Source organism: Oncorhynchus mykiss, chromosome 22 (assembly GCF_057628025.1).
Source record: "Oncorhynchus mykiss isolate SJ-2025 chromosome 22, ASM5762802v1, whole genome shotgun sequence".
NCBI classification, from domain to species: Eukaryota; Metazoa; Chordata; class Actinopteri; order Salmoniformes; family Salmonidae; genus Oncorhynchus; species Oncorhynchus mykiss.
In genome coordinates, this window is record NC_143043.1 from 38,767,598 (window position 1) to 38,790,438 (window position 22,841).

The window sequence follows — 22,841 nt, forward strand, 5'->3', positions numbered from 1 at the left end:
CAGAAAGTGGAAAATTTGCCCTTAACTCTATCATCTATTTTCAGCATCAGCAAACGCTGGCAAATACAATGATGAAGGAAGAGAGAGAGAGAGAGGGCTTTAAGTCCAACCGCCCCTCTGTGCAGGAAATAGGATCTCTGTACTCAACTGATATGAGAGGACGGATGCCATACCACTGCAGCATGAGTAGCCTACTATCTGTGCATAATAATACCAGGAGTGAGGTCCCTCTGCAGCTCCGTTTATATATGGTTGGTACTATCGTCACAGACTGTTCAAATGGAGGAGCTGGCCAGCCCACACTCCAGATTAGTTTCTAGGTACCCAACATTGTGAGAACATTGTTAGAACATTGTCAGAACAATGAGGGTCTGAGGGGCTACTATCACATACAACGGTTGTGTCTCAGATGGCACCCTATTCCCAATACAGTGTGCTACTTTTGACCAGGGACCTATGCACAATGGTCAAAAGTAGTGCACTACATAGCGAATATGCTACTATTTGGGATGTAGCCAAAATGTCAGAAGTGATTTCCATTCCCCTTGCGGCCGAATGTGGTGTCTGGCAGGTCTACAGCAACAGAGAGCAACAGGCTGTCTGGCCTGGCCTAGTTCAGCACTGCACCCCTCTGTTCTGCCCTGCCACTGGCTCTGTACTGGCTTCCCCTCCCACCGGAGAAGCATAAAGAGACTGCATGTGTTTGTTGGGCACCAGAGACAGAGCCCGCAGAGCTACAGTCACAATCATTCCACCCTGACTTTGAGGTTCAGGCCAAATGTAAGTCAGGGGGCATTCTGTGTTTTGGTGTCATGTCCAGAATGCTTAAGAAATTTGAAAATGAAAAGCGCATGCGCATGACAGAGGAGGGAGAGAATGAGTGAGGGAGGGAGGGAGGGACGGACAGAGAGAGAGAGAGAGAGAGAGAGAGGCAGAGAGAGAAGCAGAGAGAGAGAGGCAGAGAGAGAGAGAGAGAGAGAGGGGCAGAGAGAGAGAGAGAGGCAGAGAGAGAGAGAGAGAGAGAGAGAGAGGCAGAGAGAGAGGCAGAGAGAGAGAGGCAGAGAGAGAGAGAGCGAGAGAGAGAGAGAGAGCCAGAGAGAGAGGCAGAGAGAGAGAGAGAGAGAGAGAGGCAGAGAGAGAGAGAGAGGCAGAGAGAGAGAGAGAGAGAGAGGCAGAGAGAGAGAGAGAGGCAGAGAGAGATAGGCAGAGAGAGAGAGAGGCAGAGAGAGAGAGAGGCAGAGAGAGAGAGAGAGAGAGGCAGAGAGAGAGAGAGAGGCAGAGAGAGAGAGAGGCAGAGAGAGAGAGAGGCAGAGAGAGAGGGAGGCAGAGAGAGAGAGGCAGAGAGAGAGAGGCAGAGAGAGAGAGGCAGAGAGGCAGAGAGAGAGAAAGAGAGGCAGAGAGCGAGAGGCAGAGAGAGAGAGAGAGAGGGAGGCAGAGAGAGAGAGGCAGAGAGAGAGAGAGAGAGAGAGGGAGGCAGAGAGAGAGAGAGAGAGTTGTGACAGAGGGGGAGAATGAGTGAGGGAGGGAGGGAGGGAGGGACGGACAGAGAGAGAGAGAGAGAGAGAGAGAGAGAGAGAGAGAGAGAGAGAGAGGCAGAGCGAGAGAGAGAGAGGCAGAGAGAGAGAGAGAGAGAGGCAGAGAGAGAGAGGCAGAGAGAGAGAGAGAGAGAGAGAGAGAGGCAGAGAGAGAGAGAGAGAGAGGCAGAGAGAGAGAGAGAGGCAGAGAGAGAGAGGCATAGAGAGAGAGAGAGCGAGAGAGAGAGAGAGGCAGAGAGAGAGAGGCAGAGAGAGAGAGAGAGAGAGAGAGAGAGGCAGAGAGAGAGAGAGAGAGGCAGAGAGAGAGAGAGAGAGGCAGAGAGAGAGAGAGAGGCAGAGAGAAAGAGGCAGAGAGAGAGAGAGAGAGAGAGAGAGAGAGGCAGAGAGAGAGAGAGAGGCAGAGAGAAAGAGGCAGAGAGAGAGAGAGAGAGGCAGAGAGAGAGAGAGAGAGAGAGAGGCAGAGAGAGAGAGAGAGAGAGAGGCAGAGAGAGAGAGAGAGGCAGAGAGAGAGAGGCAGAGAGAGAGAGAGCGAGAGAGAGAGAGAGGCAGAGAGAGAGAGGCAGAGAGAGAGAGAGAGAGAGAGGCACAGAGAGAGAGACAGAGAGAGGCAGAGAGAGAGAGAGAGAGGCAGAGAGAAAGAGGCAGAGAGAGAGAGAGAGAGAGAGGCAGAGAGAGAGAGAGGCAGAGAGAGAGAGAGGCAGAGAGAGAGAGAGGCAGAGAGAGAGGCAGAGAGGCAGAGAGAGAGGCAGAGAGGCAGAGAGCGAGAGGCAGAGAGAGAGAGAGGGAGGCAGAGAGAGAGAGAGGCAGACAGAGAGGGAGAGAGAGAGAGAGGCAGAGAGAGAGAGGCAGAGAGAGAGAAAGAGAGGCAGAGAGCGAGAGGCAGAGAGAGAGAGAGAGAGAAGGAGGCAGAGAGAGAGAGAGGCAGAGAGAGAGAGTTGTAACGATACAGTACACAATGGGATCAAAAAGATGCCGACATCAATCACACAGTTTGGACTCTATTGACGTCAAACGCTGAGCCAGGTCCATCTTCAGGGAAACGCTGAGACGCCGGAGGGGACTGTCAAACGAGCCAAGTAACCAGAGCCGAGAGAGGGCTTCCAACAATGGGCCGACGTCAACGGAAGACAATACCCATCATGCATCAAAACATCCTACTTCTGAATGAAAAATAAGGAGAAAAGGAAGAAGAAAGAACCACAGGTCCATTTGATTTCATCCCCGTTTTTCAGGGATAAAGAGAAGACAAGGCCTAAACATGTGTATGTAAAGCTGCATCCCAAATGGCGCTGTATTCCGTACATAGAAAATGCACTACTTAAAATAGTGTACTGTATTACTATAGTGTACATCTTAAAGTAGTGCATTTTGTGTGGATTAAGGCCATAAGCTAAGTAGTAATTAAAGTGAGTGTGCTTGGTGAACACTTCACGAGGCTACCATCTCTATTTTCTTCTCCTTATCAAAGGTTGACTACACAACCTGCATAGAAACCCCCATGAGTAGGGAGGTAGCAGCTGGGGGGTAGAGCCTGTCTTTCCACCTTGTGCTATGGCTAGGGTAACACACACACAAGCACGCACAAACACACAGGAACACGCCTGCACGCGCACACACACACACACAAACACACAGTGAAGGAGAACTGTCTAACTCATAGACACAGTCCAACTTCTCAAAGTCAGCCAGCTAATAGTGTGTGACACCTGAAGACTGTTGAGGAGAGAAGAGAAGAAAAGGAGAAGAGGGGAAGAGGAGAAGAGAGGAAGAGGAGAAGAGAGGGAGAGGGGAAGAGGAGAAGAGAGGAAGAGGAGAAGAGGGGAAGAGGAGAAGAGGGGAAGAGGAAAAGAGGAGAAGAGAAGAAGAGGAGAAGAGGGGAAGAGGAGAAGAGGGGAAGAGGAGAAGAGGAGAAGAGGGGAAGAGGAGAAGAGGGGAAGAGGAGAAGAGAGGGTGAGGGGAAGAGGAGAAGATAGGAAGAGGAGAAGAGGGGAAGAGGAAAAGAGGAGAAGAGAGGAAGAGGAAAAGAGGGGAAGAGGAGAAGAGAGGAAGAGGAGTGAGGAGAAGAGGAGTGAGGAGAAGAGAAGTGAGGAGAAGAGGGGAAGAGGAGAAGACGAGTGAGGAGAAGAGGAGAAGAGGGGCAGAGGAGTGAGAAGAAGAGGAGAAGAGGAGTGAGGAGAAGAGGGGAAGAGGAGAAGAGGGGAAGAGAAGAGGGGAAGAGGAGTGAGTAGAAGAGTAGAAGAGGAGTGAGGAGAAGAGGGGAAGAGGAGTGAGTAGAAGAGTAGAAGAGGAGAAGAGGAGTGAGTAGAAGAGGAGAAGAAAAGAAGAGGAGTGAGTAGAGGAGTAGAAGAGGAGTGAGGAGAAGAGTAGAAGAGGAGGGAGTAGAAGAGGAGTGAGGAGTGAGTAGAAGAGGAGTGAGGAGAAGAGTAGAAGAGGAGAAGAGGAGAAGCGGAGTGAATAGAAGAGGAGTGGGGAGAAGAGGGGAAGATGAGTGATTAGAAGAGGAGAAGAGGAGTGATGAGAAGAGGAGAAGAGGAGTGAGGAGAAGAGGAGAAGAGGAGAAGAGGAGTGAGTAGAAGAGGAGAAGTGGAGTGAGGAGAAGAGGAGTGAGTAGAAGAGAAGAAGAGTAGAAGAGGAGTGAGGAGAAGAGGAGAAGAGGGGAAGAGGAGTGAGTAGAAGAGGAGAAGTGGAGTGAGGAGAAGAGGAGTGAGTAGAAGAGAAGAAGAGTAGAAGAGGAGTGAGGAGAAGAGGAGAAGAGGGGAAGAGGAGTGAGTAGAAGAGTAGAAGAGGAGAAGAGGAGTGAGTAGAAGAGGAGAAGTGAGTGAGGAGAAGAGGAGTGAGTAGAAGAGAAGAAGAGTAGAAGAGGAGTGAGGAGAAGAGGGAGAAGAGGGGAGAGGAGTGAGTAGAAGAGTAGAAGAGGAGAAGAGGGGAAGAGGAATGAGTAGTTGAGGAGAAGTGTAGAAGAGGAGTGAGGAGAAGAGTAGAAGAGGAGTGAGTAGAAGGGGAGTGAGTCAGCCAGCTAATAGTGTGTGACACCTGAAGACTGTTGAGGAGAGAAGAGAAGAAAAGGAGAAGAGGGGAAGAGGAGAAGAGAGGAAGAGGAGAAGAGAGGGAGAGGGGAAGAGGAGAAGAGAGGAAGAGGAGAAGAGGTGTAGAGGAACGAGTAGAAGAGTAGAAGAGGAGAAGAGGAGTGAGTAGAAGAGGAGAAGAAAAGAAGAGGAGTGAGTAGAAGAGTAGAAGAGGAGTGAGGAGAAGAGTAGAAGAGGAGGGGAGTAGAAGAGTAGTGAGGAGTGAGTAGAAGAGGAGTGAGGAGTGAGTAGAAGAGGAGTGAGGAGAAGAGTAGAAGAGGAGAAGAGGAGAAGCGGAGTGAATAGAAGAGGAGTGGGGAGAAGAGGGGAAGAGGGGAAAAGGAGAAGCGGAGTGAATAGAAGAGGAGTGGGGAGAAGAGGGGAGGAGGGGAAGAGGGAAGATGAGTGAGTAGAAGAGGAGAAGAGGAGTGATGAGAAGAGGAGAAGAGGAGTGAGGAGAAGAGGAGAAGAGGAGAAGAGGAGTGAGTAGAAGAGGAGAAGTGGAGTGAGGAGAAGAGGAGTGAGTAGAAGAGAAGAAGAGTAGAAGAGGAGTGAGGAGAAGAGGAGAAGAGGGGAAGAGGAGTGAGTAGAAGAGTGGAAGAGGAGAAGAGGGGAAGAGGAATGAGTAGTTGAGGAGAAGTGTAGAAGAGGAGTGAGGAGAAGAGTAGAAGAGGAGTGAGTAGAAGGGGAGTGAGTCAGCCAGCTAATAGTGTGTGACACCTGAAGACTGTTGAGGAGAGAAGAGAAGAAAAGGAGAAGAGGGGAAGAGGAGAAGAGGGGAAGAGGAGAAGAGAGGAAGAGGGGAAGAGGAGAAGATAGGAAGAGGAGAAGAGGGGAAGAGGAAAAGAGGAGAAGAGACGAAAAGGAGAAGAGAAGAAGAGAAGAGAGGGAGAGGGGAAGATAGGAAGAGGAGAAGAGGGGAAGCGAGGAAGAGGAAAAGAGGGGAGAGGAGAAGCGAGGAAGAGGAGTGAGGAGAAGAGGAGTGAGGAGAAGAGGAGAAGAGGAGAAGAGGAGAAGAGGGGAAGAGGGGAAGAGGGGAAGAGGAGTGGGAAGAAGAGGAGAAGAGGAGTGAGGAGAAGAGGGGAAGAGGAGAAGAGGGGAAGAGAAGAGGGGAAGAGGAGTGAGTAGAAGAGTAGAAGAGGAGAAGAGGGTAGAGGAGTGAGTAGAAGAGGAGTGAGGAGAAGAGTAGAAGAGGAGGGAGTAGAAGAGGAGTGAGGAGTGAGGAGAAGAGGAGTGAGGAGAAGAGTAGAATAGGAGTGAGGAGTGAGGAGAAGAGGAGTGAGGAGAGGAGTAGAAGAGGAGTGAGGAGTGAGGAGAAGAGGAGTGAGGAGAAGAGTAGAAGAGGAGAAGAGGGGTAGAGGAGTGAGTAGAAGAGGAGAAGAAAAGAAGAGGAGAAGAGGAGTGAGTAGAAGAGTAGAAGAGGAGTGAGGAGAAGAGTAGAAGAGGAGGGAGTAGAAGAGGAGTGAGGAGAAGAGGAGTGAGGAGAAGAGTAGAAGAGGAGTGAGTAGAAGGGGAGTGAGGAGAAGAGGGGAAGAGGAGAGGAGGAGAAGCGGAGTGAATAGAAGAGGAGTGGGGACAAGAGGGGAAGAGGAGTAATGAGAAGTGTAGAAGTGGAGTGAGGAGAAGAGTAGAAGAGGAGTGAGTAGAAGGGGAGTGAGGAGAAGAGTAGAAGATGAGTGAGGAGAAGAGTAGAAGAGGAGTGAGGAGAAGAGGAGTGAGGAGAAGAGTAGAAGAGGAGTGAGTAGAAGGGGAGTGAGGTGAAGAGTAGAAGATGAGTGAGTAGAAGAGGAGTAGAAGAGGAGTGAGGAGTGAGGAGAAGAGGAGAAGAGGGGAAGAGGAGTGAGTGGAAGAGGAGAAGAGGAGTGAGGAGAAGAGGAGTGAGTAGAAGAGTAGAAGAGGAGAAGAGGGGAAGAGGAATGAGTAGAAGAGGAGAAGAAAAGAATAGGAGAAGAGGAGTGAGTAGAAGGGGAGTGAGGAGAAGTGTAGAAGAGGAGTAATGAGAAGTGTAGAAGTGGAGTGAGGAGAAGAGTAGAAGAGGAGTGAGTAGAAGGGGCGTGAGGAGAAGAGTAGAAGATGAGTGAGGAGAAGAGTAGAAGAGGAGTGAGGAGAAGAGTAGAAGAGGAGTGAGTAGAAAGGGAGTGAGGCGAAAAGTAGAAGAGGAGTGAGGAGAAGGGGAGTGAGGAGAAGAGTAGAAGAGGAGGGAGTAGAAGAGGAGTGAGGAGTGAGGAGAAGAGGAGTGATGAGAAGAGGAGAAGAGGAGAAGAGGGTAGAGGAGTGAGTAGAAGAGTAGAAGAGGAGTGAGGAGAAGAGTAGAAGTGGAGGGAGTAGAAGAGGAGTGAGGAGTGAGGAGAAGAGGAGGTGAGGAGAAGAGTAGAAGAGGAGTGAGTAGAAGGGGAGTGAGGAGAAGAGGGGAAGAGGAGAGGAGGAGAAGCGGAGTGAATAGAAGAGGAGTGGGGAGAAGAGGGGAAGAGGGGAAGAGGAGTGAGTAGAAGAGGAGAAGAGGAGTGAGGAGAAGAGTAGAAGAGGAGTCAGGAGAAGAGTAGAAGAGGAGGGAGAAGAAGAGAGTGAGAGTGAGGAGAAAGAGGAGTGAGGAGAAGAGTAGAAGAGGAGTGAGGAGTGAGGAGAAGAGGAGTGGAGGAGAGGAGTAGAAGAGGAGTGAGGAGTGAGGAGAGAGGAGTGAGGGAGAGAGTAGAAGAGGAGGAAGAGGGGTAGAGAAGTGGTAGAGAGGAGAAGGAAAGAAGGGGAGAAGAGGGTGATAGAAGAGGAGTGAGGAGTGGAGGAGAAGAGGAGTGAGGAGAAGAGTAGAAAGAGGAGTGAGTAGAAGGGGGAGTGAGGAGAAGAGGGGAAGAGGAGAGGAGGAGAAGCGGAGTGAATAGAAGAGGAGTGGGGAGAAGAGGGAAGAGGAGTGAGGAGAAGAGGGGAAGAGGAGAAGAGGGAAGAGGAGTGAGTAGAATAGGAGTGAGTAGAAAGAGTAGAAGAGGGGTGAGGAGAGAGTAGATAGAGTGAGGAAGAGAGGAGAAGGAGTAGAAGAGGAGAGAAAAAGGAGTAAGGTAGAGAGGAGTGAGTAGAAGGGGAAGAGAGGGGGAGTAGAAGAGGAGAATAGGAGAAGAGGATGTGAATAGAAGAGAATGGAGGAGAGAGTAGAAGAGGAGTGAGGAGAAGAGAGTGAGGAGAAGAGAGATACCTATCAGTTGTCCAACTTAATTGTTTCAATGAAATGTGTCTTCTGCATTTAACCCAGCTCGGGGTACTCGATCCAGCAACCTTCCGGTTACTGGCCAAATGCTCTAACCACTACCTGTAACTGATTTACATTAATACATGAATGCCTAAGACTGAGAGATTGGTAGGAGAGGAACCAGTGGTAACAGAATTCTCTCATGAATCCAATTACACCACACTCTTTTAATAATTGTAGCTCTTTACAAGATTTACAAGATTTGACTGTACAATGTTGACAAACAGTATCAGAAACAGCGTCCAGATCTAAGTTGGGTTAGGACTGAAATTAGTTGAGTGTGTGTGTATGTTTGTGTATACACAGACTTGTGTGCGTGCATTTGTGTGGGCAAGTGTTTGTATGTGTGTACGTGCGTGTGTTTGTACCTCTATGTGTGTGTGTGTGTAAGCGCCTGTGTGTGTGTGTATGTGTGTATAAGCGCCTGTGTGTGTGTGTACGCGCCTGTGTGTGTGTGTGTGTGTGTGTGTGTGTGTGTGTGTGTGTGTGTGTGTGTGTGTGTGTGTGTTTGTGTGTGTGTGTGACTCACTACACTCTTTAGGGTCTCTGTTGTTGCGTATGAGGACCTTCTGGTTGTTGGCTCTGAACAGGCCGGTCCAGTTGACGGTGTTGTAGTAGCACAGCTGACTGTTATTGGTGATGTACACGTTACCAGCACTGATCTCATTCAGGGACTGGAGCTGGAGGGACGAGATCCACTGCTGCTTCAACACTAGGAGAGAGATACCACTGGGAGAGGAGAGGGGAAAGGGAGTAGGGGAGAGAGGAAAGATGGAAGAAAGAGAGAGGCGTTAGAGAAAGAGAATGGTGTGAGAGGTAAGATGGAGGACGAGTAAACAAGGGTGAGAGAAGTTGAAAAAGACCAGACAGAGAGTGAGACAGACAGAAAGAGGCGAGGAGAAAGAAAGAGAAACAGACAGGATAAGGTAGAGATGGAAAGAGAAACAGACAGGATAAGGTAGAGATGGAAAGAGAAACAGAATAAGGTAGAGATGGAAAGAGAAACAGACAGGATAAGGTAGAGATGGAAAGAGAAACAGACAGAATAAGGTAGAGGTGGAAAGAGAAACAGACAGGATAAGGTAGAGATGGAAAGAGAAACAGACAGAATAAGGTAGAGGTGGAAAGAGAAACAGACAGAATAAGGTAGAGATGGAAAGAGAAACAGACAGGATAAGGTAGAGATGGAAAGAGAAACAGACAGAATAAGGTAGAGATGGAAAGAGAAACAGACAGAATAAGGTAGAGATGGAAAGAGAAAGGTCAGAGAGAGAGTGAGACAGACAGAAAGAGGTAGAGATGGAAAGAGAAACAGACAGGATAAGGTAGAGATGGAAAGAGAAAGGTCAGAGAGAGTGAGACAGACAGAAAGAGGTAGAGATGGAAAGAGAAACAGACAGGATAAGGTAGAGATGGAAAGAGAAACAGACAGGATAAGGTAGAGATGGAAAGAGAAACAGACAGGATAAGGTAGAGATGAAAGAGAAACAGACAGGATAAGGTAGAGATGGAAAGAGTAACAGACAGGATAAGGTAGAGATGGAAAGAGAAACAGAATAAGGTAGAGATGGAAAGAGAAACAGACAGAATAAGGTAGAGATGGAAAGAGAAACAGACAGAATAAGGTAGAGATGGAAAGAGAAACAGACAGAATAAGGTAGAGATGGAAAGAGAAACAGACAGAATAAGGTAGAGATGGAAAGAGAAACAGACAGAATAAGGTAGAGATGGAAAGAGAAACAGACAGAATAAGGTAGAGATGGAAAGAGAAAGGTCAGAGAGAGAAAATAAAGACAGGTGGGTAATAAGAAAATAGATTAATTCCAAGTTAATACACAGATGATGTTATTCCTGCATGGAGAGTGTGTTAGACTGTTAGCAAACCAACTGACACGGCTCTGTAAATCTTTACAAAGCAAAACAGTGATCTTTGACAGTGTCTTCAATCCCTGTGATGCGCACAGCATGCTCCTACAGATAGAGTACCAAAGGCACTCTACCTCTCTCTCCCTTCTCTCTCTCCTTCTCTCTGAAAGGGTATTTACGTCCCAGAAAGAGCCTTGAAGAGAGGGAGTAGGGAGTGTACAGAGGCACTCAGACTAACAAGAATACAGCTCTCCACTTAGTGATAGGCCACGATGTGTGTGAGTGTGTATGTGTGTGTGTGTGTGTGTGTGAGTGTGTATGTGTGTGTGTGTGTGTGTTTACTTTAAATTGTTAACATGTCATTCTCACACCCACTCTCTCTGCTTGCTAACATAAGCTGCTATGTCTACTGTAAGCTCTAATAGCGTATAATGATGTTAACGGCAGTAATATCTTGAAAATAAACTGCTAGCTAGTTAGTTAATGTCACCAAAGCAAATCATCACCTATCCTAATGGTTCTCAACCCACAGTGAATCTACTGTCACGGACTTGCCGGCTCTCCACTGCTGTAAACATGATTCAAATGACTGCTGTACTCTGAAACACTAGTCACTAATAATATTTACATACTGCTTTACTCAGTTCAAATGTATATACGGTATTCTATTCTACTGTATTTTAGTCAAAGCCACTCCGACGTTGCTCGTCCTAATATTTATATATTTATTAATTCCATTATTTTACTTTAGATTTGTGTGTATTGTTGTGAATTGTTAGATATTACTCCACTGTTGGAACTAGGAACACAAGGATTTAGCTACACCCGCAATAACATCTGATAAATATGCATATCTGACCAATACAATTTGATTTGATTGTAGTGTAGTGTTCCCATGGTGTGTCTATGTGTGTGTGTGTGTGTGTGTGTGTGTGTATGCATGTGTATCTGCGTACATGTGTCACTGACGTTCTGAGCTTAGGGTCTGCCTGCATGCATGGCAATGGATAATGGCTGTCATAGTGCTAACAGATCAAGGTAATGAGAGTGTACGGCCGTGGGAGCCAGATCTATGTGTGTGTGTGTGTGTGTGTGTGTGTGTGTGTGTGTGTGTGTGTGTGTGTGTGTGTGTGTGTGTGTGTGTGTGTGTGCAGGCGTGGGAGTCATGGGGAAGCTCTGGCATGTTACATGATCAATTGTGACGACATTCCGTCTATCAAATTAGCTGATTATATATACCCAGTTGGAAAGCTATGGGGTTGTTCTGATGGGATCTCAAAAGAACAACAACATTACAGCCATTCTTATATGCCAGACTGACTGTACACAACCTAATGGTAAATCACTAGCTCCTGTTAAAATAGTGCAACATTCTTAACACACCTCAAAGTATGGTACAATAATGATGTAATGTAGAGTATGTGTGAGAGGTGTTCCCCAGGGCTCCGTGCTCCAGACCTACCTGTTCAGTGCTCTCCATCCTGTGGTTGCCAGATCCTCAGGTCCGTACTGTAGTAATGTACGATAGTAATGTACTGTACTAATGTACTGTGTTAATGTACTGTACTAATGTACTGTAGTAATGTACTGTAGGTTCTTACCTGTATAGAGCTCTGCCTCCTATGGTTGCCAGATTGGAGAAGACACTCAGGTCTGTCATGTTCTCTGGCCACGACTGGATGTTCAGGAAACCTACAGGCACAGAACCAATCACATCCCAGCCAATCAAATTTCATCATATATCTGTGATGTATTACCAGATACACATAAATTCCTAACTCACATTAGTTAAACATGTCAAATATATGACAATGAAGATATATACTGTACATATTTTTGCATTTCCTGTAACTGCCTCTGGGCGTTAAATCATTTAGCAGGTTGAATGAATTGCTGAGCTGATGACCATGGATCATTTAGGAAATGTAATAATGTATTCAATAAATTAAATATTTAGAGATGAGGGGTGAAATCTCATTCCAGCCAGGAGAGGACAAACAGAATGGACAGATGAAGAGAGGAGGAGAGAAGAGAAAAGGAGAGGAAACAGGCTAGGAAGTAATGAGGACCAAGGACAACACAAAATACCCAAATGACTTTGAAAACTCCAGACAGCATATTCCCAGGGATAAATTTCATAATAGTTCCATAACTGATATTTTGATTGGCTTTAAACAAATTCATTACATTGGTAAGGGATATGAGAGGATCTAATGAAAGGTATGAGGCTCATATCAGCATGTGTTCATATCCCTGATTAATGCATCTCCCAGTCTGATTATGTGAGATGAGTTCCTAAAAGAACCTTGTTTATAACTTGTTGACAAGAGGCAGATAACCTTCACGTCTGCCTTCATCATTCTGCCGGCATCAGTCCTGTTTCTCTCCTGGGTGAGCTACTGGCTGCTTCTGAAATGGTTCCATATTTACTATAAAGCACACTACTTTTGACCAGGGACGGACCAGGGACCAGGGACCATCGGGCTTTGGTCAAAAGTAATGCACTATCTAGGGACTTTCGGATGCAGTCCATGGGTCCATCTAGCTCAGTGCCAGATGCGACTAAAGTCATCTATAATTACTATACATCAAACTAACCGATTATAAGTTGAACCTTAATCAAATGTATATGAATGAAATGCATCACAACCTGCTTTCTATGCCATTAGCATTCTTGAATGCTACCTCCAATATAAAATGGCAACGATTAGCTCCTATCTGAGTCGTTAGAGCTAGTGTCTGATGACAGTAATTGCCTTAATGACAAAATTGCAGGAAGCAATGGCAAACCTCTCTCACCTCTCTTTCACTCACTCAGTCATTCTCTCTTTCTTTCTTTTTTTCTATCTTTCTCTCTCCACCTGTCTCATGGTCTTTCCTCAAGAGGCATATGCTTGTTTTTCCTAGAGAGGAGAGGTGGGAGATGGGGAGATGAGAGGTGGGAAGGAGAGCTAGGGAGGAGAGTTGGAGAGTAGGAGAGATTGGGGAGGTGGGCAGGGCGCTTCATCACTTCATCTTGCTAATGGTGCTAACAAGTACCTGCCTGCCTGCCTTCCTGGGCTAACAGCTTGAAACAAACAGCAGCAATAGGGAAGGGAAAGGGGATACCTAGTCAGTTGCACAATTGAATGCACTCAACTGAAATGTGTCTTCCGCATTTAACCCAATCAGAGAGGTGCTTAAATCAATGTCCACATCAGCAGTGCCCATGTTGGGGATTTACTGCCTTGCTCAAGGGGAAAACGGCAGATTTTTCCACCTTGCCAGCTCGGGATTCAAACCAGTGACCTTTCTGTTACTGGCTCAACACTCTTAACCCGCTAGCCATTTGTCAACAGGTAAAACACTCAGCATATCTATTTACAGGTGCTGTACTGTACAGGAAGTTCTGGTCTAGCTGTTGGTGTTCTCCTTATTCTATATTCTACTGTATATCTCCTCAGCTTATTCTCAAATTCAAAATCAAATTCAAGCTGCTTTATTGGCATGAAAAACATTGTGTCAATATTGCCAAAGCAACAATGTATACAATATACATTGTAACTAAATAATAATATAAAATGGTAGTAAATAATAATACAAAAATAATAACAATAAAATGGTAACAGTCTACAGTAAACATTAATAATTATAGTAATCACAATAATAGTAATAATAAGTAAGTTACTGTTTACTATGCAAATGTTATTATTCAGTGTCCCTCTCTACTATTCTATTCTCTCTCTCTACCTCTTTCTCTTCTCTCTCTTTATATTTCTTTCTCTCTCTCTCTCTCTCTCTCTCTCTCTCTCTCTCTCTCTCTCTCTCTCTCTCTCTCTCTCTCTCTCTCTCTCTCTCTCTCTCTCTCTCTCTCTCTCTCTCTCTCTCTCTCTCTCTCTCTCTCTCTCTCTCTCTCTCTCTCTCTCTCTCTCTCTCTCTCTCTCTCTCTCTCTCTCTCTCTCTCTCTCTCTCTCTCTCTCTCTCTCTCTCTCTCTCTCTCTCTCTCTCTCTCTCACCCCCTGTGGGCAGTAAACAACTGCTGAAAGGATGGAGTCAGTAGCCGAGCATGCTAGAGCTTCTAGAGTAGAATAGAGTGGGGGTTTAGGTTCACTGAGTGCCACATTACTGGCGCATCCATGCGAAAGACAAATTACCCAGTATTGCCTTACAGAGAGGAGGGCCACAGGCACCAGATCAAGGGTTAAGAGTTTTAAAGCACCAATGATTACAGTCAAAGCCATGCACTGGGAACCTCACTTATGCTAAATTGCTTCAGTGGATGGCCCACCGACCGTACTGTTTGGATAAGCCTGCACTGACCTCGTGGAAGGAGATAAAAACAAGGGGCTATGTTTTAGAAGAACACTTGGCAGGAGAAGAGATGTAGGGTGAGATGGTAGCCTCCTACACTGACTGTCATCTGAGAGCTATACAATTCAGAGATGGTAACCAATTCAGAGATGTGTGTGTGTGTGTGTGTGTGTGTGTGTGTGTGTGTGTGTGTGTGTGTGTGTGTGTGTCTATGTGTGTGTGTGTGTGTGTGTGTGTGTGTGTGTGTGTGTGTGTGTGTGTGTGTGTGTGTGTGTGTGTGTGTATCAATGCCTGTATGTATGTGTGTATGTATAAGTGTGTGTGTGTGCATCAATGCCTGTATGTGTGTGTGTTTGTGTGTGTGTGTGACGGAGGGTGATAAGGGCTGCCATGCATGCCTGGCCATGGGTCTACAAGGTTCTATCCCAAATTCTACAGAGAATGGGGTGCCATTTGGGAGACATATTGGCTGTACCAGCTCACGTCCTGTCACAGGAATGAAGGAATGAGGGGGAGGAAAGGAGGGGAGGAGTAAGGGAAAGGGGAAGGGGGATTCACTCTACATTAATTCATGCACACACACCCACGCACTCATGCACGCACGCACACACTACGGACCTCCCTTCATGCTCCGTGCAAAACTTTAGAGCTGTGAAACTGGGAGTTCTAGATCCCCATGGGAGAAGAGATAGAGAGACCCTCATCTCATCCCAATTCATCATACTCTTTCAGCTTGTCTTTGGTGTATGGTGTCTTGTGGGAAACAGCAAACACACACAAGGCCCCTTTATACTGAGTCAAATTGTAAGAGAGGGGACACGATGCACATTTGATGAGGGCAAAACAAAATAAAACAGAATAATTTAAAGATGCATGGATAGGGGGATTTCTACAGTAGGCCTGCATGTATTTCTCTAAAACATTACACCATACATCATATATATATACACAGAGCATACCAAACATTAAGAACACCTTCCTAAAATTCAGTTGCACCTACCCTTTTGCCCTCAGAACGACCTCAATTCGTCAGGGCATGGACTCTACAAGAGGTTGAGAGAGTTCCACAGGGATGCTGGCCCATGTTGACTCCAATGCTTCCCACAGTTGTGTCAAACTGGCTGGATGCCCTTTGGGGGGTGCCCATTGGGTGGTGGACCACCCAACAGCATTGCAGTTCTTGACACAAACTGGTGCACCTGACACCTACTACCATACCCCGTTCAAAGGCACTTAAATATTTTGACGTGCCCATTCACCCTCTGAATGGCACACATTCACAATATCATGTCTCAAGACTTAAAAATCCTTCTTTAACCTGTATCCTCCCCTTAATCTACAGTGATTGAAGTGGATTTTAACAAGTGACATCAATAAGGGATCATAGCTTTCACCTGGATTCACCTGGTCAGTTAATGTATATTTTCCCAAGGACAATTAGAAAAGACTGAATGACATGGTATCAGAAATGTATATTTATTTTAATTGGATCTCTGTTCTTAACTGACTTAAGAAGATGCATTGTTGAAATGGACAGCGTTTAGCCATAATTATGACTTTTTGACTGTGTTAATTAAGTACAATTATAATGTCTCTCACCTGTGATCTCCCTAACAGTCCGGAACACATTCAGCTTCTCTGGATCCAAAGCTTTAATGTTGTGGTACACATCCCTGTGAGGGAGAGAGGGAGAAGAATGAGCGAGAGAGATGGAAGAGAGAGAGAGAGACAGAGAGAGACAGAGAGAGGGGTGAGTGAGAGAGATGAGAGAAAGAGAGAGAGAGGTGGAGGGAGAGAAAAAGAGAGAGGGGTGAGAGAGAGAGAGAGAGAGAGAGAGAGAGAGAGAGAAAGGAAACAGAGAGAATAAGCGAGAGAGAAACAAAGTGAAAGAGACAAATATTTAGGAATAGAAACAGAAAGCGGTCAAGTCACCCACATAACCACTGTTTCTCTCATATTACAGGGAGGTGAGCTGTCTAGAGCAGGGTTATTCAACTGGGGGTCCACGTCCTCTGGAGCTATTGCAGGGGGTCCGCGACAACAGAATAAACACATTTTTAATTACGTATCTACAGTACAATAGTTAGGAAACTACACTCATTGGAGCCAATGACACTCACTGGAATATCTGACATAGGCTTTGAAAAAGCACCCGCGAATAGGCTAGCAGTGTGGCAAGTGCCACTGGCTGCTGGTAAACTTTCTTGACTTGGACATAAATTTCAGCCAAACTTAATGGCTAACATTTGTTTAATCAGCTAAAGAACAGCTCTTAGCAAAAATGTGTTTGGAGTAACCTTTCTAGGTAATCCAGCCATGCGTCAATCTGAGTAACATAATCAAAAACACCCCAGCAAAATCAGTCAGTTTAAGAGATATCAGTTTTTTTTGCATGGGCTGCGTTTCAATCCACCATGTCCGCCAATGTCGGTCTTCAACTTCTGCAGTGGAAGGTGTTTGTCAGACCACGAAAACGTCTGTAGCTTCCGAACGGTTTGGCCTACACACTATTATGAACCCTCTATGGAAAGGGTAGACTTTCACAAACACAATGGTCATATCCATTTTACTTCACAACTTGTCTGAAGTCGATAACGCTGATGTGCCAACTTCTGTCAATAAGAGTCCAAACAGTTAGAGCTACAAACCAAGTGTAACCCATACAAACGATTAGTGGTATGGAGGTAGCTTTGTGCCAACAAAAATAAGGGGTTAAATATATGTCCAAAAATATATATATTTCCTGAGCTTTCTTATATCTCCTAGATATAGGATATATATATATTTCCATACCGTATTCATTAATATTTATTTTTTGACTGTCTTTTTTGCCATTTATGAATGTATTATTCAATGCGTTTCTATGGGCTATAGTAGTGTCATGACGTAGCTCTTTCTGGGTGTAGATCATGGCTTCCCCCTCTCTCACTCTCTCCTACACCCAGGTTATGTTATCTCAGGTAGTAAATTCCTGGCCAAGACTCTCTTCCCCTTTTCATAAAGAGAGAAAGACCACAGAGTGAACAAAGGATTTCAGGCGGCCCTCTTCTACTGTTACGAATAAAAGCCTCTCCTAACAAAATCCTCTTCAGACTGAGCAAACCCACGGTGTGAGCTGTGATTGTGAATAGTTAAGACCACAAAAACCTCAGTGTAAGCTAAAGTTGTAATGGTTGTTGAATTCCTAACCATACCACATGGAGGACTGGCTACACGGCTGGAAACGGTTCAACTCTGAGACTATCGATCCCTACAGAATAAGAGCAAATCTTAGATACTAATTACTAGTCTGCAGCTAGAAATTATGTAAACCTGGGATGCGAATACCGACAACCGCCAAAACATCTACTCTAAGAACAATGGATGCCTGGCGTATCCATTACAACAGACACTATCAGGATCCGCCACCATGAGTAGCCAGAGACTCTCTGATGAACTGACCGACGATTCCAACAGAGAAGAAAACAACTACATAATTGCATTAATATATTGATTTCAATTATTCCAGAATGAGCGAGCAAAGGATTAGCATTTCAATTGATATAATTATCCATTTTGTCTTTCCCGCTCTCTCAGTCTACACCCCCTTCCCTTTGTCCACCTAGCCGTCATATCGGTTTAGCCCACAAGGGGATCTTCCCTATCCTTGTTAGTAACCAATATCTACTGTTTGTTTGTTTATGCATTTCTGTGATTATTTAGTTAGTTAGTAAATACATTATTTAGCCAATTGGTGTATGGATGATTTATAGTAAAGGCTGGGTTCGTGCACATAACCAACAATTTACGACGTTCAGATAAGACTGCCGTGAGATAAAGAATAATTAATTAATAGAAGACTAATTGATCAGATATTAAAATATCTGAAGAGTCGGGCCTCCAAGCTTGCACAGTGGTCTAGGGCACTGCATCGCAGTGCTAGCTGTGCCACCAGAGACTCTGGGTTCGCGCCCAGGCTCCCCGGGAGGTCCGTGGGGGAACGCACAATTGGCCTAGCATCGTCCGGGTTAGGGCCGGCTTGGCCAGTGGGGGATCTCCTTGCACACTAGCGACTCCTGTGGCGGACCGGGAGAAGTGCGCGCTAACCAGGTCACCAGGTGTTTCCTCCGACACATTGGTGCGGCTGGCTTCCCTTTTGGTTGCACGCTGTGTTAAGAAGCAGTGCGGCTTGGTTGGGTTGTGCTTCAGGGGACGCATGGCTTTCGACCTTCGTCTCTACCGAGCCCGTATGGGAGTTGTAGCGATGAGACAAGATAGTAACTACAAACAATTGGGGACAAAAGGGGGTAAAATAAAAAATATTAAAAATATCGGAAGAGTTATATTCGGAAAAGTATAACATTGTAATCTGAAGATTTGCTGTGGTGCCCCGACTTCCTAGTTAATGAAAATTACATGATTAGTTTACATGATTGTGTGTGTGTGTGTGTGTTTTTGCTCTCACCCTTTAATGCCAGTGATGAGGAAGACCAGGTTTCCATTGATCTTGGTACAGTTGGTGAACTTCTCTATGTTGCTGGAGTCCACGGTCTGAGCAGACTGCAGACTGGCTGTACCTATACCATCACAGGCTAAAACAGAAGATGAAGAAGGAGAAGAAGATTACTTGGTCAAATATTCCCCCAAAATTAAACGGAAATGTGTGGTCAGGCTTTTTCCCAACCACTTTGAAATACTCATATGGAACAGACAGGCACAAGAAGACACACAGAGTTTGGAGAGGTTGGAGCAGTGGGTAAGCCATAGTCAAGCACAGCCACAACATAACCACAGCTCAACCCCAACTACATCCAATCAACCAGATGAATAAACTGGATGTGAATGACAGGAGGATAGGGTTCAGGACGGTGCAGGACTGGACACCTTTAGGACAGATGTCAGTGCAGGCGATGCACATCTTGATGCGGTTCTGCTCCACCTCCATCTTGTTGCTGGGACAAGCCCTCACACAGGAGCTGTGGTCCACCACAAAGTTATCTGGAACAGCAAACAAAGAGTTAAAAATAGTATGTGTCAGAGCAATTCCAAGGCCGTACCCACTGGGAAACATGTTATGGATGTAATCTGTGGAACAGGTAGCATGTGAACAGACTGATTTGAACTGGTATTGATATGTGTGTCATGGAGGTTTAAAGGTCAACTGCCCCTTAGAACCAACTTCTCAGGTTTTAAATGGCCTATGTGGCATCGATATGAGTCAAAATAATTAATTCTAGTGTCAAAATTGACTACAAAGTGTTAATAGGATAATTTTGGTCATAAAGTCAGTCTTGTTCAAAACAGAGTTTGGTAAGTGATCGCATCATGACATACTTGAGGGTTTGTTTTGGATTACAATTATGTCAACAAATCATCCCGTTTTGTCTGTTAACACATGGTGGCACCGTGTTTTCTGGAAAAAGACTGGGGGAGTTTCCTTTACATGGCCTGGTGACCCGGGCAGGCGGAGACATCTCCTTAGGGGTACCAAATGGAATGGTAAAAGATGTTGCCCGCTTGCTTTCAATAATGTTTCAACTCAAATCTACTGTCCTGTTTGTTGTGATTGAATAGCAAAGACACACCCAAGAACCACCCACATTAAACCACACCCCCAAGACAACTCTCGTTTGCATACAGTCATGACCCCTAGCATTTCTTAATGAGCATTGATGAAAAACAAGTTCAAATCAGGAAGTGCAGTCATCCTTTAATGTAAATTAATGTCTTCCTCATGAGACTTGAAGGCAATGAATAGCAGTGGAATGTGACTACTGCTGCTGTGCTCCTGAAGATGACTCCTGTGATAAAATATGTTCCTTGTCCTCTTTATCTTGTTTTATTGTTTTATTGTTCTCTCCGGGTGAGAGCATATCTGGCCCCGCTGGTATAATATCTGATAGTCTGAACTGAGGACGGATTTTAGGAATAGAAATACACATCAAATAGGGGACCAATGATTGCTTTTCTCACAGCCTCAGGCATGGAGGTGGACACCGAAATTACAGGTACCTCTTCAGGGGTCCTTGTGGCAGTGCAGGAAATAAAAGAGCCTGGGTCATCACTAAACACCAAAAATAAGAAATCAGACTGAAATGGGGAGGGACTATCTGAACTTAATAATAATACAATTATTGTTTTTGTTGCTGCAAAACATTTGCTACGGTGTGCCCTAATAAGGCTGGTCCATGTGGTCCTTCATCGGTAGTGGGCTGCATTAGAGGCAGCACACCCCTCTCTCTCTCTTCCTGTTAGGAGCCAGAGCTCTTAGCAGAGTGCCAGGCACAAGCCCCAGGAGAGGAGAGGAGAGAAGAGGGAAAGGCAGTTTAAATCAGTGGAGGAAATGGCTGCTTTAAAGGAAGGGGAGGATGAAGGGAGATGTGAAGAGGGGGCTAAGTAGAGATGATCAAGGAAGTTGCTCGCTGCATTCCTCAGGGAAAAAAGGTTCAGACTTTAAAAAAAGAGGTTTGAGAAATGAATCAATATCTTGAGGCCCTTGGTAATGAGAATGACCAGCCTTCTCTGCTCCGCTAGTGATGATGAGTCAAGGCCTAGGCCAAAGGTAGGCAACTATGTTCAGCCGCAGGCCAATTTTTGTCAGAGCAAACATAATTAGAATAATTTGTACACAGCAAATTGCGTTTAAAACCAAGATATGGTCACCATGCCAGTGTTCTCCCAAAATAAGATTGTCGCTATGCCACATTGCCAGTTTTGCTACACCACTATATAAAGATTTCAGAGCAAAGTGAAACTGATATTTAGTAATGACAGAGTAACATAGGTCACCAATGACATCGTTGTGAATTGTGTAACAGGGCGTTCATAAATTCTAAGCGCTATCATGTTCCCCAATTAATTCAGTGCATTTCAGCAGTAGGCCTTGGCTATCGTGACACCCCAAGTAGGCTATAGCATTGTCAAAACATACAAATGTTGTAACGCCAGTTAAGCAAAAGTAAAATGATCAAAGTTGCTAAACTTGCTAGATAATGTCCAACTCATGACAGAATATCTAGGGGGCAGCATTTTCACTTTTGGATGAATAGCGAGCCCAGAGTGAACTGCCTCCTACTCAGTCCCAGATGCTAATATATGCATATTATTATTAGTTTTGGATAGAAACTACTCTGAACTGTTTGAATGATGTCTATGAGTATAACAGAACTCATATGGCAGGCAAAAACCTGAGAAAAAATCCAAACAGGAAGTGGGAAATCTGAGGTTTGTAGTTTTTGAACTCACCCCTATCGAATACACAGTGGGATATTGGTTATGTTGCACTTCCTAAGTTTTCCACTAGATGTCAACCGTCTTTAGAACGTTGTTTCAGGCTTCTACTGTGATGTGGGACCGGATGAGAGCTCTTTGAGTCAGTGGTCTGCCAACAGCCTCGTTCTCAGATACGCACTTTCACTTGAGAGGTAGCTGTCGTTCCAATGCTTTTCTACAGACATAGGAATTCTCCGGTTGGAACATTATTGAACTTTTATGATAAAAACATCCTAAAGATTGATTCTATACTTAGTTTGACAAGTTTCTTAGTTTGACAAGTTTCCTCGACCTGGAATATAACTTTTTGAACGTTTCGTCCGAATGGACCATATCGCGCATTTGGATTTGTTTACCAAACGCCCTAACAAAAGAAGCTATTGAACATAAATGGACATAAATTATGGACATTATCGAACAAAACAAGCATTTATTGTGGAACTGCGAATCCTGGGAGTGCATTCTGATGAAGATTATCAAAGGTAAGTGAATATTTATAATGCTATTTATGAATAATGTTGACTACCCAACATGGCGGATATTTCTCTGGCTGGTTTGGGCTCTGAGTGCCGTTCTCAGATGATGCTTTTTCCGTAAAGTTTTTTGAAATCTGACACAGCGGTTGCATGTCTAAAAATTTTATTTTCATCGACATTTGTAATGGGTATTTCTGTTTATTCAAGTGGCTCTCTGCAATATCACTGCATGTTTTGGAACTACTGAACACGCCAATGTAAAATACGATTTTTGGATATAAATATGACCTTAACCCAAACAAAACATACATGTATTGTGTAACATGAAGTCCTACGAGTGTCATCTGATGAAGATCATCAAAGGTTAGTGATTCATTTTATCTCTATTTGTGCTTTTTGTGACTCCTCTCTTTGGCTGGAAAAATGGCTGGGTTTTTCTGTTAGTTGGTTGTGACCTAACATAATTGTTTGTGGAGCTTTCGCTGTTAAGCATTTTTGAAATTAGATACTGTGGCTGGATTAACGAGAATTTTATCTTTAAAATGGTGCCTAATACCTGTATGTTTGAGAAATTTGATTTATGAGATTTTGATTTGTATTTGGCGCCCTGCAATTTCATTGGCTGTTGGCGAGGGGTTCTGCTAGCGGAACGGGGTAAACCTAGACGGGTTTTAAGCAAAAGTAAAATTATCAAAGTTGCTAAACTTGCTAGATAATGTCCAACTCACAACAGAATATCTCCGATGTGGCAAAATAGAGTTGATGGTTATACAGATAACAAATCAGCTCATGAATAACAGGGAGACAAAGAGAGGAAATTGTTTAAAAATCAAGATATCTTAAAAATGTATATTGTTTGTTGATCACATATTCTCTACCGAAGCTCTCACATTGGCAGCAATATCAGGCAGCGCAGAGATGCGTGAGAAAAGATATAGCGGTATTTTGATATGCATAGGCGAGACGTGCTTTGATAATGCAACCTATGGATTACAGAATAAAGATAGAGATTTTCAAGCAAGACAAGAGTCAGGATTGGGATGACAGGAAATTAGCCTGAAATATATATAAGGCTATATACAGTTGGAAGTTAACATACACCTTTGACACGAACATTTAA

General features: G+C 44.9%; 1 protein-coding gene across 1 annotated transcript in view; it reads right to left on the minus strand.

The window, feature by feature from the left end:
- The window catches only part of LOC118936582 (receptor tyrosine-protein kinase erbB-4), a 528,305-nt gene that overhangs the window by 115,558 nt on the left and 389,906 nt on the right, over nucleotides 1–22,841 (minus strand). Inside the window, exons 8-12 of the mRNA XM_090216042.1 lie at nucleotides 18,858–18,971; nucleotides 18,439–18,565; nucleotides 15,594–15,667; nucleotides 11,306–11,396; nucleotides 8,368–8,567 (exon numbers count right to left, since the gene is read on the minus strand). Of these exons, the coding sequence (XP_090072168.1) occupies nucleotides 8,368–8,567; nucleotides 11,306–11,396; nucleotides 15,594–15,667; nucleotides 18,439–18,565; nucleotides 18,858–18,971 (606 nt within the window). The remainder of the gene's footprint in view (nucleotides 1–8,367; nucleotides 8,568–11,305; nucleotides 11,397–15,593; nucleotides 15,668–18,438; nucleotides 18,566–18,857; nucleotides 18,972–22,841) is intronic.